The 17,130-nt window shown below is 28.2% G+C and overlaps 1 protein-coding gene across 3 annotated transcripts in view; it reads right to left on the bottom strand.

Moving 5' to 3' along the window:
- LOC129980537 (DNA excision repair protein ERCC-6-like) overlaps positions 1-17,130 on the bottom strand; it is a 120,904-nt gene that overhangs the window by 65,925 nt on the left and 37,849 nt on the right. For all 3 annotated transcript variants that reach the window (XM_056090878.1, XM_056090876.1, XM_056090877.1), the window contains 4 exons: positions 16,453-16,578; positions 7,605-7,770; positions 5,895-6,020; positions 1,961-2,053 (listed from right to left, as the gene is read on the bottom strand). In XM_056090878.1, the coding sequence (XP_055946853.1) occupies positions 1,961-2,053; positions 5,895-6,020; positions 7,605-7,770; positions 16,453-16,578 (511 nt within the window). The remainder of the gene's footprint in view (positions 1-1,960; positions 2,054-5,894; positions 6,021-7,604; positions 7,771-16,452; positions 16,579-17,130) is intronic.

Genomic DNA, 17,130 nt, shown 5'->3' with positions numbered 1-17,130 from the left:
CCTTTTATTTAATATTGATTGCAGAAATCCATAATATTATGATAAACTATTGAGATTTTCCTTGAAGAACTAAGCATCTTAAAGCAGCAAATCATTTATGAAATACAACCTTGACTATTTGGCTAAGCCTAAGCTTTTCTTCGGAGATTTTAAGGCAAATTATTTAACTTCTTCCTCAGAAACTTAGGATACATTATCAACATTATGATAGCATATCTCAAGTACATTCCTATTAAAGCCTTTATTTCATTACATGTTTGTTGAGGATTTTTCTAATTCACAAACTAAGTTGAATACAGATGCGTTCTTTAATTTTCAGATTGTATTTGAATAAAACTGTATTGCAGCAAGATTGTATTATACATTGTGCATGACTATTATCAACATCCCTTTTTCAATTGATACAAAGTTCTTAGCAAAGAATAAGATATTAGTCAACAGAATTTTTTACTGATTTCGAACACAGCTCAAGAAGTTTACGTTAAACACATTATTTAAAATTTGTTAAACAAATTAAAATATCATAGCCACTGTGACATCAAAAATGAGCAGTCCTTTGGCTCTCTTCTTCCACTCCCAATCTAGCAAAATTACAAGGTTGCCTTAAAAATTAGAAAACAATCCTTGCCTGTGTAAAATGATTCAAAGAACAGCATTATACTTCCAAATGCTTTATTTATTTATGGGTAACTATGCTACTTTTCATAAATCATAAAATCCAACAAAATGTTACATCAATTGCAGAAAATGACAAATAATTCTAGATTATTACATTCTGAGATCAAACACTATAAGAAATATTGAAAATACATCAGCATCATTTTACTCCATATTAAATTTTAACAAGGTAGCAAAAGACCAAATCATTATTTGAGTAAAACGGTAGAGATAATTTGAATGTGAAAGTTGATAGTTTCGCTCAGATTTACCAGTAATCTTCATACCCCACAAAAGTTAATTAAATTATATTACAAATAGTTTTTAGATAGTAGGCACATATTGGTAGTGAAAAATTGAATGATTCTAAAAATAAATACAACAAAAAAAACAAAAGCATCAAATTTTATTGCAAAATGATTTTTATTTGTTACAATTTTAAAAATATATTTCCTATTCAAAATTCTAAAATAAAATTAAATATTTCATGACAAAATTGATAAAAATTACAGTAATTCTGAATACAACTTATTCAAATAATAACTTTAAATTTGTCAACAATAAATTTTCCTATAGGAAAATGTTTTTAAAAAACTTTTTAGCATGATTTTAGATATTTTGTGAATCTTTGGACCTATTTTCCTTTTTCTTTATTTTTCTATTCTTCGTATTAAAAATAATTTGATAATGTAAATTATTTTCAATTAAGATGCATTCAAAGTTTGCATCTTAAGTGATCATAAAATCCTTTTCCACCACTGCAATTCAGAATACATGTAAACATGCATCTGTGATGAGAATACAAAACAATCCATTTGAAATTTAAAATGCTAATTAGTTCTGTTTTAAATAATAAACAATTTTTAATAATATATTGAAATAGTATGAATGTCACATGAATAAATATTTATCTACGCATGATATGTATATCATGCACAATAAAAGATTTCGAAATTGGTCTATATATTTATAGAAAATTATTGTTCATGCTGACAATTTTTTGAATTTCGAGAACAATATAAATTTTTCCATCTCCTTTTCTCCTCCTCCTGCATTTGTTTCATCCGAGATACTTTTTTCAAATTTGTTCGGCAAATTTCCTTCCCCCCCCCCAAACATTGATCAGTATTTTCATCATTTCAATGAAAATAGTAATATTTATTATAATTTAAACAAATAATTTTCTACTTTATAAAATGACAGCAGCAAAATTAAAAGCAGTAAATATTATGCAGCTTAAACAAGCAAAGTTCTTAAACCTAATTTTTAAACAAACATCACAAAGGAAAAGTGCAAAACTTACTCTAGTTATTGTGTTTTCATACTGCATCTTGAATGTTTTTAAAGAACCCAACAAAGTTCCTTGGTGTGCAAAGTCATACAGAGACCATAACTCCTTAAAAAAAAAAAAAAAAAAAAAAAAAAAAAGGTGAAGGATGTATAATAAACAGAAAAAATATTCATAAAAATCAATAAAAATGTCACAAAAAAAAATTGTAATTTTGTTCTTAAATAATTTGAAAAACTATAAAATTTTTAACATAATAATTTTGAGCTGACCAAGATCTTTTTAACTCATCTATACAATTATAAATGTGAAAGTTTGGATGGATGGATAGATGGATGTTTGTTAGTCAATCACGCCAGAACTGCTGAACGGAATTGGATGAAATTTAGCACAGAGATAGATTATAGTCTGGAATAGGACATAGCCTACTATTTATTCCGGTTAATTGAGTGCTTAATTTTTTATTAATTAAAAACTAACTTCCTGCCAAAAGTCTTCATTTCCCAACCGCCAAATGAGTAGGGCTTCAGCTGTTTTTCTTTCCCACGCTAAAGAGGTTAGGCTTAACATGTTTTCAATCGATTATTTCAAATGATTGTTTATTTTCTTAGTGTTTGATGCATTTAAAATTAAAAATTGTTAATTAATCGATCTTTCTTATTCATTCTGAAGTACTTTTAAATTAAAGTAAAACAGAATAAAGGAAAAAAAAAATTTCTAATCTGCATTGCGTTAACCGAATTGGCGTAGAAAATTCACACATTTCCGTTATGTCTACTGGCATTGAAAATTCACACATGTGCAGTGTGTTCTGATTGTTGACAACTATATTTTCATTTTAATTAAAAGTTTAAAAATTATGTGCATTATACTGTTGTAGTTATCTCAACTCGATCGATAATTAAAATAGACTTGATTTGATTTTAAAGAAATACGAACTTGATTTTCTATTTTGTTTTATTATATACTTTTAATAAATTTATTTATAGTTTTAAGTGCATCGTTCCTTTAGGTTAGTTTTAATTTTTCTTATTTGTAATTATTTGATAGTTTTTCAAAATGCTCAGAAAACACAAATCTAATCTTTCGAAGAGGAGTAATAAAGCTAGGGCTATGAAAGTAGCTAGAAGACCTGTTTGCAATTTTAGTGATCATTTGTGGACTGTTAAACCCCCTCCAGCTGTGGGATACATACAAGGACGTTTTATAAGACTCACAATGACCAAATCATTAACGGAGCATTTGGTGATTGAGGATAAAATGATTTCCATATCTGGAAAATATCTAGCTGATATCGGCCTACGAAAAACCGCAGCGAAGAGAGAAATTATCAAGTGAAGTTGTGAAGGAGCAAAACTACGACACCACGGTCTTAGAAGTGCAGTTTAACGAATTTGGCGTTCCAGCTCTGCTAATGCGAAATCTTGATGCACAAAGACTGTGAAATGGCACCAAGCTTCGTATCGGACAGCTTGGCAGCAATGTTATTACAGGAGCTGCTAAAGGAGACAGCGTTTTAATTCTCCGCATACTGTTATTCCAAAGATCTTGCCATTTTGTTTCAAGAGGCCGTAATGTCCCTTAAAATTGGCTTTTACAATGACGATCAACAAATCCCAAAACCAAACCAGGGCTTAATGTTGTATAGATTATGTATTAGAATAAAAATAAATGTTGAAATTTTCCCGTAGATCTTTCTCAATCAGTTACAAGTTTCCTGATTATATTGTATCAGACTCTGCTTTCAACAGCACTATAATGATATGGTTTGATAACATTTTACATTTTGATCAGACCGTCACTTCTCGTGCATAAGCAACAAAATTTCCACGGGTAAGTCACGGGTAATAGCTAGTACATTTTAATTTCCATTCATATTTAACACAAACACATGGCTGTGCTCCATATTATGGCAAAGTTCTAGTATTTACAAATGAGTTTCACATTTTGATGCTTGCTTTTCACAACCTTTTCTTTGTCCATTCCTTATCAAGTTTTAATAAAATATATTTTATTAATCTTTTTATATATGATTTACCTACAGATATCCATTGCATCCTTTTGGTCTTTCTTTTCTGAATGCGTACAAATATTGTATGGGAGCAAACCCAATATTTATGAACATACATATGGACAGCACCAAGCTATTTCGTTTATTTTATCCAGCATTTTCTAACTGATTATTTTTTTAGTGAATACATCACTTGTTTCAATCCAATTTTAATTATTGGTTTTAATTTGAGTGTTCCTGAGCATTATGTAGTCATGGGATTACAAAGAACATTTCATTTACAGTTTCTTCATGCTGAATTATTGGAAGGATAATTGAATTAAGATCTGCTAATATTTTCAGTCAATACGACAGCAGCTTTTCTCTAATCCAACAAATGTGGGACCAGATACCAATAGAATTATAAAGTATTCAGACAATAGAGAATCTACATACATCACTGAATTACACAAGGATACATGCATCTATGTGTGGAAAACAAACAATATATTAAGATATTGAGTAAGGGTATGTTAAGTGCATGATTTACTGAAGGGCAGAGGTTTCAAGTTCCAAGAGGAAAGAATACTCATTACGAAATAATACACTCCAAAAGATGCATCAAACTAGTGTTGGATTGGACTGAGTCCCCCCCCCCCTTTACATATTTTACATTACAATTTCACAAAAACACGGATTCAGCATTTTTTGAATTGAATATTATCATTCTTGAGATTTATTACATGAAAGGAAGATTTATTACATGAAGGAATTATTACATTTTAAACTGATTTTACTTACTATTTTCTATATATTTACATCAAAAGTGTACAATTATATATATTTCCTAATTACTCTGTCAATGTATATGTTTTCTACAACTTTCATTAGTTAATCTATGACAACCACATCTAAGAAAGTAATAGGATAACAGTCTGTCTAGACATGTATATCTTGCAGTACGATGATAAAGTGAATGAATGTCTATTTGCAAGTACTCTACTAACAAACTGTCAGGCCTAGAGCTGCAAAATTAAGTGCAAATATACAGGGTGATTCATAAAGAAATATACAGTTTCAATGCACTCAATACAGTTTCAATTCACTATCATATAAATTTTATTAGGCTCTCATTTTTCAGACTTATCACACAAAAAATGCAAAATTTTAAGCAATTATACATTTGCTGATTTTGCTATAGAGATTTTTTTAATAATAGCTTTAATCATAATTTTTTTTAGAATACTGCAATTTCTGGTTTTAAAATTATCAGAAGTATAGTATAGTAATTTTATGCCCTTTATCAGTATAGTAAAAATAACTGTATGGTATAGTTATTTTTAATGCTTTAAAAAAAGAAAGAAAAAAAAGGAGAAATAAATGACTTAGAATTAAGTGGCAAGATAATAATGTAATATTTCAGAGATAAGGCATTCAATATTATATGGCAATATTTCAAAGGCCAAATAAAGGAAACGGAAATTTCCCTTTTTCCCCCCCAAGAAAAGATGGAAATTTTAAACTCCTTCTTTATAAAAGAAACTATTAATGTGAAAATAAGATAATAGATATAAAAGAAAGGATATGCAAACAATAATAAATTGTATTTCTTAGAGACAAGCAATCCAATTAAATATATTTAGCAATCGGCAAAAAATATATTCCACTTTTTTAAAAATATCCGAGTCATTTAATTTTTTGTCTTCTTCTGGAATTGTCCTTTTGTAGTTATTTTTTTAAAGCACCAAGCACTGTTAAAAAAAAGCAGCAAATGGTAAAACAAGTAAATTTTTTAAAATATAGACAAACAATTTGATAATAAATTGGGTTTTCACATCAAAATTCCTTAAGGACTCATGAAAACTACATTTTATGCCTTGCCATATTATTTCCAAAAAACATCATTTTTCAAAATATATAATAAAAGAGTTAAAAACCATTATTATAAAAATAACATACCAATAGATTGTTTTGTACAGGTGTTCCTGTCAAAACCAGTCGATTTTTAGATGGGATGGCATGGACAGCTTTGGTTGTTTTTGTGGGGTTCTTAATTTTATGTCCTTCATCCAGAATAATATAATCCTATATTTGATTTATTTAAAAAAAAAAAACTACATTAGGAAATAGGTTTATCACATTAAGTAGAAAGTAGAATTAAGAAGTCAGACTTTATGAAATAATTATCTTTATACAAACCAAGCACAGTGCATAGAAATAGATAATTTAATGCCTAGTTTCATAGTATAATTGCAGAAACATCTACATTCACAAAAAAATATGCTGCTTATTTTTCATTCAAAATATTAAAAGTCTTCAATTTATTTAGTTTAAGAATTTAAAATATTTTGATTTCCTTAAAAGAAACACAGAAAGCTTGAAAATAACTTATTGCCAAAAAAAAAAAAAAGTATAACTAATCTATTAATCTTAAAGCGCAAATTTTATAAATGTATTAAATAATAATAAAATGAATTACATTCACCATAAAAAATGAATAAAGTATGATTTCTGAAAAAAGATTTTAAAGCCCAATATTTGTTAAAAATAATTATATTAAAGGCAAAAATAATATGAAATAAGTAAATAGCCAATTTATATTAATTTTTCATTTATTCATATAGCTATGCATGACTAATGTATAAAATAAAAAAAAAGCAGAAAAATGAAAATACAAAAATTAAAAAGCACGATAATACTGAAAGAATTAAACATTTATGCAAAAAGACACGTGGAAGAGAAATAAATCGAAATAAATTCTTCCCCCACTGGACTTCAGTTAATAAGGAGATATTTTAATTGTTATAAGGCAGGTTATTAGATTTTTAACTAAAGACTTGTAACTAATTTTTATAATACTTTGTAATTGGAAAGTTGTAATGAGGATTAGAAAATTTGACCTTTTGTAAATTATTGCCTTTTGATCTTTTTGCAAGCTATAATGAAACCATATTTTTCAGCATTTGCAAAGAAATAATTTACATGAAGGGAATACTTATTGGAAGTTAAGTTATACCATGATGGGAACTGTTTCTCCTTATGTGCATTCTATGCATATCATAATTTATGTACTAAGCTTTAGAATGATTGTGATGTTAGGTGTAATCATCTACTTAAAGCATATGTTTTGTATTTTGTATGTTATTTCAAAATGGATTCAGTTAACTGGTTTGTCATCTTTCAATAAATGTCTTTGTTTATTTTAAACTAGAAACAAGACAATGATTCACAAATTCATTTTCATTAACATTGAATATATTCTGTAAATGCTTTAAATCTGTTTCCTAATTCCTAATATCTAATGAAATTTGTTAATTTTTTCCTAAAGTTTTGTTAGGCATTTCTACTTTTAGCTCAACAGCAAATAAAGATTCAGGATCAGATTTGGATTTTTACTGCATACAAATTAGTTTATTTACATAGATGCTTCAGAATATTTGTGAATAAAATATGAAGAAAACCTATTTAGTGGTTTCGAGTTCTATAGCATATAAAATTGGAGTTTCATTATATATATATATATATATTGCATGAGATTCTTTATACTTTTGTTAATCTATACCTCTATTTTTATTAGCATACTAATCTCAGAACAAAATATTTATGGAACTTAATAGTGAATTAAAAAACCTCTGAGAATGATAAAATATGAAGAGAAAAAAATCTCACCCAGACAAAAGGCTTCCCTTCAAAATCAGTAAGTAAAGCTAAAGCATTCAGGACCATACCATAACTAGTCAATAAGACATGACCCCTGCGTTGGATTTTAAGTAGGTTGCGCTCTCGCTCTTTTTTGGAACCGCCATGGAAAAGACCCACTGATATGCCTGGAGACCTATTAAAGAAATAAAGGTTGGTGTAAAAAAAAATCAGATGATTTGCATTTATGCAACAAAATATAACCTATATTCATTGGAGGAAATACCTAATGATGAAAAATTGTAAAACATGTTCATGAAAGAAAGAGCTGAATCCTTCATATATAAAACAGTGAAAAAAATTTTAATCTGTTTTAAATTTTTATTTTAAATCTTGAGAATATTTAAAAGTTGTTTATAGTATATTATTTGCCCAATATTAAATGTCACATGCAAGACTCAAGTCACATTATTTTGTCTAACATAAAAGAATTATTCTTAAAATTATTGCTCATTGGTTTTTGAAAAAGTTCTGACCGCAAATGTAACTCCTATTATTTTATGAATATTTTTATTCAATTTTGAAATAAGAAGAACATGTAAAACTAGTGTCTTCATTTTATTATCTCCTGAAATATTGGTTATGAAACATAAGATATTAATTAAAAATTTGGTGGACATTAAATTTTATGTGCAGGTTAAATGTTATATTTTTTATTTCAATCACAGTAAAATTGTTGATTGTTTATATTTCCAATTGAATTCTGTTATGCACTGTGGAACTGCAAACACAATTCCACAGAAAGTCAGACAGAGAACTCCTCCTCATCATCTTCCATCAGATATATACCAAGTTACAAATTTCAGAGCATTTCAGGCCTCCTTATACAACTTTCATGCATCACAAATAAAACTACTTTACATAGATAATGATGACAATTTTTATGAAGAAACTACTGTAAGTACTGCTGACAACTGTGCACTCAATGAACAAAATAACATCAGGGAACCAAAAATCCCAGACTTCACTTTACTGAGTTTCATTTTGATTAAAGAGGATTCCCTCACACAGGCGGCAACCATCTATGAAGAAGGAATACAAAAACTTGTGCCACACTATGACAAGTGCCTACAAAATTTCGGAAGCTATGTAGAAAAAAAGTTTAACAATTGTAGATTTTTGTAAAATAAATTTGTTTCTGTATCTGTACACGTTTTTTTTTTTATATAACCAAACAGAACTTACTTTGTGGATACACTTTGTATATATGAAAATACTAATTAAAAAGCTCACTTTTCATACAGGGTAGTTATAATTAAACTTCTCCTATAAATCAGCATCATACAACGCAAACAGGTGAATGGACTGCAGCAAAATTTGGTATAAAGACTACATGAGATGTGCTCACCGAATTTAGGGAAGGGGGGGGGGAGATAAGTTCCAAAATGCCCACCAGAGAGGGCCTTTTCAGAAAAACATTCATTTTAACACAATAAACAACCAAATTGGAATACAGAAACAATATTAACATTTATTGACTAGTTTCTGATCACCTTGACATCGAACCATATTAAGTAAAGGTAAATAACAGTATGCTGTTTGAGAAAAACAGTTCAATTTGCAGAAATAAGAACAGATTAGGACAAAATTGCACAGGATTAGCAATTGTTAATCATGTCCAATATGCTTACAATTCTGTTTTTAGTTTTACTTTCAAAATATTTAAATAATACAAATGAGAATATATTATTGACTGAAGTCAATAAATCTTCTTATGAAAAAATTATGAAGTTTAAATTTTACACAGTCCATTTGTTCTAAGGAATCATATTCAGCGAAATAATCTTAATACTTCAACTTTTAAATAAATACACAAATGTTTCTTTCTTCTGCTATCAAATCTATCAGTTTTTATATATCAATAGTAGAATAATCAACATTTTCATAATCATACTCCAATCGCTGTTGAGAAAACCTGGTAAAATATTGGCATATCTTCTTTGAAATGGTCTATGAAGTGGTCTAAAATCGCAGTTTTTATAGAAGAGCGATATTCAAATTATTCAGTTTTAGTTAATGATTTAATTGATTGGAGTAAAACAAATTTTATAATTTTTATTTAAAATATTGGTGTCTCAATAAAATTTTGTTAAATATGATTCAAAGGGTAAAGGACCTATGTAATAATTTAAAATTCTTAATTCATCGGAGCATTTACTCAAGTTACATAAAATATAATTGTTAAGTTCATTTAGGCCATTTTTTTAGCAGATGCCTGCCCCCTTGATTAAAATTAAATAATTATCCTATATATATATATTAAACCATGTTTGCCTACAATTTAACTGTTTTATTTAATTAATAATATAGATATTGTAAAAGATCATATAAATCTTTTCCTCCATTTACTTTTTAGAAAATATATTTCATTTTTTTTTTTTTTTTTTTTTTGTTTCATACAGACACTTGCTGAAATTTACACTTTAATGTATTTAATTTTCAATATTAGCTGATTTATTTTTTAATTTGAACTTCTTTAAATGTAATGGGAACACGTTGATAAAAGCTAATTTTTTCCCATTGACGTGCTCATGCAGATTAAAACTTTATTTTTATTCTGTGTGAAATATATTGTTGAAAAATATGGTTAAAATATTCCTTTAAAATTGAAACTTAATTTATAGGTTAAAGAATTTGTATCATTAATAGATAACTTTTTGAGCTCTATCTTGATGCAAGAATCAATTTTGTGCTGTAATATTTTCAGAAGTTATAGTGTTATAATTTTTATAAAGTGTATCCATTTTTAAATCCTGTTACTCCTTGATATAATAAATGATTGCATGTATAAGGATCAATGTTAGTGAAATTAATTAATGTTAGATAAGAATATTATCTGTAATGTGCGTAAACAATGCTTAATGAGAAAGTTTTTGTATTAGTTGAAGTTTAAACACTCGTTTTTCAAGTTCCCATTTTAGTTGAGATTACTGAAAATTAAGATGCATAGTACAAAATGCGGAATGGTATGTTTTTTAGAACAGTAGTAAAGGTTACATGTCTAATAGAATTTGAAGTTAAATATACTCTTGTGAGTAAGCGTTAACGAAGAAGCTAAGTAAATTTTAGCAACCATAAATCATGGTAATAAAAATTAACTAAAATTAAGTTGGTGACTGCTTTCATAAAAACTTTTTCTTATATGACAAAGAAATAATGCTTTTTAATGTGTATTATCATTTGTGTAACAATATATTTTACAACTATTTTTCTTCCAATTCATGATTATATAGGAGTATTCATAATTTCTATTTTGAACAAAGCAACATTCCTATGAAGTTATTTAACTGAATCTTGCCAAACTTTAAAAAAAATTTTTTAGTTACATACAAATAAGCAAAAATAACTGATAAGCTTTCAAAAATGCAGAACAGTCTTGACTTATGCTGAATGTCAGAGAGAGAAAGGTTTGCAGTCAGTTTACTCATTTCTTTGTTAAATATAGGTGACCATATTATACATATTGTGAAATATTGATTCATTTTTTTGTAAAAATTTTCAAATCCTTTTCATTATTTTCATATTACTTTTTATATATAAATAAAAATTATTACAAACCTTATATGAACGTTCAGTCTGAAATATTCCAGAATTCTGATACGAAATATAGAATCCTGGCTAAGCAGATGAATGGTGGTACTTGCAAAATTCCAATAAATCATTAAAACAAAACAAATTTAGAAATGATCACTCAATTAATGGTTTAAAAATTTCAAAAACCAGGAGACAGTTAATCTAATATATGCATTTTACAATTTAATTCATTATTTTTCATCCAATTTATACACATTATCATATTAAAATGGCTATATCCCACGCTTAAAAAAGCAGAGGGATAAAATTCGCCCTAACATTATTTTCAAAATACAGTAGACTCCCGATTATCCGCGCCTGCCTCACAAAGTTTTTTTTTTTTTATTGATTTCTTCAAAAAAGGTGCAGTTTTACAGTTATGATTTGTAATTACATAATACATTACAGTATTAAAACAGTACACATGTATTAATTTTTCTGTGTATCCTTGACGCCACACATAAGTAGAAAGCACTTTTCCGTTTTCATTAACAAAGGGTTAGTTTTGAGTGATATACTAAAATAGTAAGCGTTAGTTAAACATTTCCTGCTGTTTATTTTACGTTTTATTGTACCTAAAACGATTTTTCAAAGTTGGAATGACTGTTTTCTCTTTTGCTATACCCGTTTTTAGCTTTTTTCGGATTATCCGCGATTTTTGTTATCCGCGGCGGCCGCGCCACCCAATTCCGCGGATAATCGGGAGGGCACCGTAATTATATTTGTCTTTTCTTTTTAATATGGTACAAATGAGACATTTAAAATTTAAGATATTCTCTTTTATGGGAAAATCGGACAGAAATTAGAAATACCTCAGCAACACCTGATCATTTTACACATATTAAATATGCAGCAAGAGTTGAAAAATTCAACTTAATTTTGGTTGTTATCTTTCTCAATTAAACCTATTGAATATTTTTTAAATAAAAAATTTACTTACAAAATTCCGCCCCCCCCCCAAAAAATCAAACATCTTATTAAAATTCGCTGTTAGTACTAAAACTAATGAGAGAAAGAATTGAGCCCACTATTTGGGATGAATCCGAGGCCTTACAATTTCATAGGTACACAGACCTTGCCCGATCCTCCTGGATTGAAAAATGAATAAACGCAATTATTGTTATAAATTAGTGTCAAACGAAATACTATAAATGCTGAATTATTCATTTACTCCTTCTAAATTACAGGATTCTCTAATATTAACAGAATAATGAAGAGCAACTAAATGCCCAAAAATCGAAGTGATTCAATAATTAATCAGTTCTATGTTCTAAAAGTTCTACATTCATGCAGTGCTCAGTAGGATTTTCTGTGCAAGCAGGGAAAATCTTAAATATCTAACTGAAAGAGTATCTTTTCTAAACAAGTTTGGATGGTTCATTACCCCCACCTCTCTCGTGATGTTTGAACTAAATGCAGTGTCGGTTTTCGAAAGACCTCTTCAAAGAGTAAGGGAAAAATTTATTGTGGGTAGTTCAACAGGTTTGTTGTCCTTCTGAATGTCACTCCCTTACAGCAATATCTCCAGGGGGCTAGGAATTCTTTTCTTGTTGGGTGTTATTCGACTTGTCAATCAAACCTTTCTTCAATAATTTGGTCAACGCCTTACTCCCCCCATTACTAGGAGGCGCTTTCATCAACATCAGGTTACTTTCTTTGTATATGGTACTCGTAAGTGGTAGGGGTTGAGTAGGGACTCACTAAATAGGTTGTTAGCTTATATTTTGTCTTTTGAAAGGGCTTTAGTTTCTATTTTAAAGTGCTATTAGTTCAAAATTGGAAAGATTTTATGCCTATTTATAAAAGAAATTTCCCACTAAAGTGCTCTGTTAACGATGAATGACATATAAGGACACTGACACTTTCTTTATTTTCCAATAAACATTAGACTCTCTTTTCAATATTAAGACTATTGTAATGATATAAAGACAAACTGTTGTACTTTCACTGTGGCCTATTCACATCACAATTTTCTTATAAAACATGTAGCTACTCTTGTTACTGTGGATGAAAGTCATTTTATACCACCAGCGTCTTATTCTATCATCAAAGGGCTGACGGAATTTTTGATGCCCAGTACAAACTACCACTTTCAAATAGCATTAAAAGACCCCAAAAAGAGTGGGAGTTCCCCCTCCCCCCTTCATAGAATGTAATAAGTTATATAAATACTGAGTTCCTTTTACCAGGGGTGTTTGTGGGACCCCAAAAAATCCCCTGAAACTTTTACGGACTTACTACCGACATTTTGAAGTTTCGAGAAGGGGGGGGGGGAGAAATGAAAAATTACGATTATGAAGTATTGAATGACCTAATTATAAAAGTTCAATGAATTACTTTTTTTGCAAAATTAATAACCATTAATTTTGCAAAATTAAGACCTTTGAACCCAGGTCACGTGATCGCACATCTGGTCGAACGAAGTCTCTCCCTTTTTTTTCTGCCGCGCCTACTTGCCGAAAAGAATCCAGAAGAGAATGTCCGAGAACCGGGGGAATGAGTCATAACTCGCAATAAGGAAAGAACAAAAAAGAAGTTTTTTCCCCCTTTTCACGCATTATCACTGCCTTTGGAGAAAGAAAGGAAAAGTTTTCACCACACACACTGACCTTGCGTTTTCTGCTTTCAAAGCAAACAAAATTACCCAGATCAAAATAAATAATTCATTATTATTCCTACTTCATTTTGAACGACGATCCCCGGAATTTCCGGGTATCGAAGTTCAAAATCCCCGGAATTCCGGGGTTTCCCCGGAGCACAAACACCCCTGTTTTACAAATGCCATTCTGAAAATTTCTCTTCAATTTCTTCTCTTTATTTTACATATTGTGAATCGGGTTTTTGTAATATTAGCATATTTTTTATATTTAAACGGTCATTAATTCTTCATTATGAGTAAAAGAAATCGGGAATTCACTAAAAAAGAAAACAAAGCAATTTTGCTTGCTTCTGATGAAAGAGAGTGATCTATCAGCAAAGATGATGGTTGGCCAAAAAATGATACTTTAGCTGATCTCTCGCTTATTCTAAACAAAGAATCAGGAGGTGAAACTAACGAGGATCTGATGAATGAGAGATAGAAATGAGGAATCAAAAAATATTATATAATTTACTTATTACCAAAAATTTGCGAGTGATTCACTCATGTGTAAATTTGTGGAAATTTAATATGAAACTTTCGTTCAAAAATTTATCTTGTCTTAACAATACTATAGAAAACTTCAAATAACCTTTTAAAATCAGAAATTCAGCTTGAAAAATTCAGCATGACAGTTTATACTAAAAAAGTAATATTTATGATGAATCTAATAGTAAATGTGTGAAATCTTCATATTTAGTTTATGAAGAATGTAATAGTGATGAATGTGTTAGCAAAATGTTCAGGCTAAAAATTGAAGGAATGCATTTTCAAAATATATTTTGTAGAGCAATTTTTTTCCTGAATTTTATTTCATAAATCTTTGTATTTCAGTATTAAATGAAATTTTAAAGATATGTTATCTCATCTGTCGAATTACTTTGATAGATGAGATATATAACATTTGTCGTAATGTTTTCTCTTGGTTTCACAAAAATTTTAAGATTAGTAAAAATGAGTAGCAAAATAAAGATATTTTTGGAAAGTATATTTATCTCACATTCTTTTTCAATGATTTAATGTAAAGACAAGAACATGTAAGGTTTTAGAAACAAAATGTGAAAACTTCTTTAAAAATTTAATTGAAGTTCCAAAAAATCTCTCTTAGTATTGCTATCAAAAATTCAAAGCAATATTTCATATTTAAAAATCCAGTGAAGATAACAATTTATACTTTTTAAAAAAAAGCAATACTGAAGATAATAATAATAATAAAATCTTAGCTGAGTGTTGAAATAACGTATTATTTTCAAAATGCTTTTCAAAAAATGAAGATTTAAAATATTATCTCGTCTATTACTTAATTGTATTGACAACTATACTATGTAAAAAATATATTATTATATTGCATTGATATATGCACAATGCCCGTCCTATTACATTATTATGTAAAAAAATTTTTTTAATGGTAATATATGATGTATTATTTAATATTGGTAAAATAATTGTAAAATTAGATGAAAAATAAAGATGTTCCTGAAATTGATAATTATGCCAGTTTTTATTTAAATGATTTGGAAGTCTAATATAAAACTTTAAAGAAAAACTTTAAAAAACATATTTTCTAAATATATTATAAAATAAATTTTAAATTTTTTGTAATAAAAAAATACCCCAAAAAGTCGATGAGTGAGGCACTTCACACTAAAAATTATAAATACATTAGAATAAAACTTTTAAGCTGACAGAAAATGCACAAGCCACAAGGCAATAATTCATAGTAGAGCGACGACAGATTTATGACTTTGGACTGTGGAAGGTAACTGCCTCTCAGTTGGAAGAGTCCATGTCTTCCAGAGACATGCCAAGAAAGTCTGGACATTGCCAGAAATACTGAATAGCTTATGCAGCTGTATTCTGTGTCAAAGCAAAAAATGTAGAGATTTGGTCAGGACAGGAAGAAATAATAGATAACAACAGGACAACAACCTTCCAGTAAAATAAAGATACTAAAAACAAGAGAAATTATTGCCTCATATTTTGAGAAGCATAATTCTGATAAAGCTGAAGCTATGTGTGCTATAAATTCATTTAACAATAATGCTATGTCTTGTTCCCACCAAATTATGAGGCTTAGCCAAAAACATTAGTCTTTAGATGATTTTCTTTCTAAAAAAAGCATTCACAAAAAAATAACCACATTATTATAAATTTGTTTGAGCATATATTTTTTTCAGGATGGAATGCATTTTCCTATTTTACATGGATTCCTATAGAAAAAATTGTTTTGCTAAAAAAGTGTTGCACATTACGAATAAGACACGTAAATGAATTATGCTCATTAAGCAAGGTTCTGCTGTATATATATATATATATATATATATATATATATATATATATATATATATATATTATGGAAATAAGTTATTTCATCTACGGAATTATTGGTTGTATGGCTGGTTTGTAGCTGTGATTGTCAAAAATCTCGACATTAAGTAAAATTCACAAATTTTATCAGCTGACTAGATCATCTAACAAAACTTGCATATTCTACTTGACCATAATAAGATCTGATAGCTGAAAGAATTTGATAGATTTTGAGAAATCACAAACAAGCATAAAATTTATATTCCTAAAAAAATATATTTAAAAATGAGTGAAATATACCATTTTCTGAATTCTTTCTCCCAGTTTGGTAGCAAAGAGACAGGCATAATAATCAGAGCACATTTAATTAGATCAGCATCAATCAATCCAGACAGAAAAGCAATAACTTGGAATGTTTTGCCTAATCTATAAATAAAAAATTTCAAAAAGAAAAACTTTAGAAGAAATTTTTTTTTCTTAGAATCTACTCACAATTATATCTGGACAATCCAGACAGAGAATTATGAAGAGAGATAATTGAAATTATATTTCTTATAAGAAATTACAATATGCTATCTAAATGACACAAAATATATGTTGTAACTTTAAAATTTCTCATTGAAATTGATCCATAGAAAATAAATTTAAACTATCACGATTTAAATAATAATTAATCAACAAATAACAATCTTAATTACTTTTACCAACTATCCTAAATTACTTTTTATAAAAGTCCAATTATTACAATAATTTTATCTGTACATTAAAAAAATTCTAATAAAAATTCTCTGAAATAATAAATATTCTGCAAGATTATTATACATTATTGCATTATTTTTATAAAATGCCATGATAAAATATTTTTGCAACATATGATGCTTAAATTTTGATATTGGATTGTGCAGATCAAAATTAAGAACAAAAAATGCTTTACATTTTTTTCCCCCTTTAATTCTTTAGTATCCTTAGCAAATATAA

The sequence above is a fragment of the Argiope bruennichi genome, chromosome 8, assembly GCF_947563725.1.
Source record: "Argiope bruennichi chromosome 8, qqArgBrue1.1, whole genome shotgun sequence".
NCBI lineage: Eukaryota > Metazoa > Arthropoda > Arachnida > Araneae > Araneidae > Argiope > Argiope bruennichi.
The sequence above is the reverse complement of the archived record's forward strand: the minus strand, read 5'-3'. Positions and strand labels throughout refer to the sequence as shown.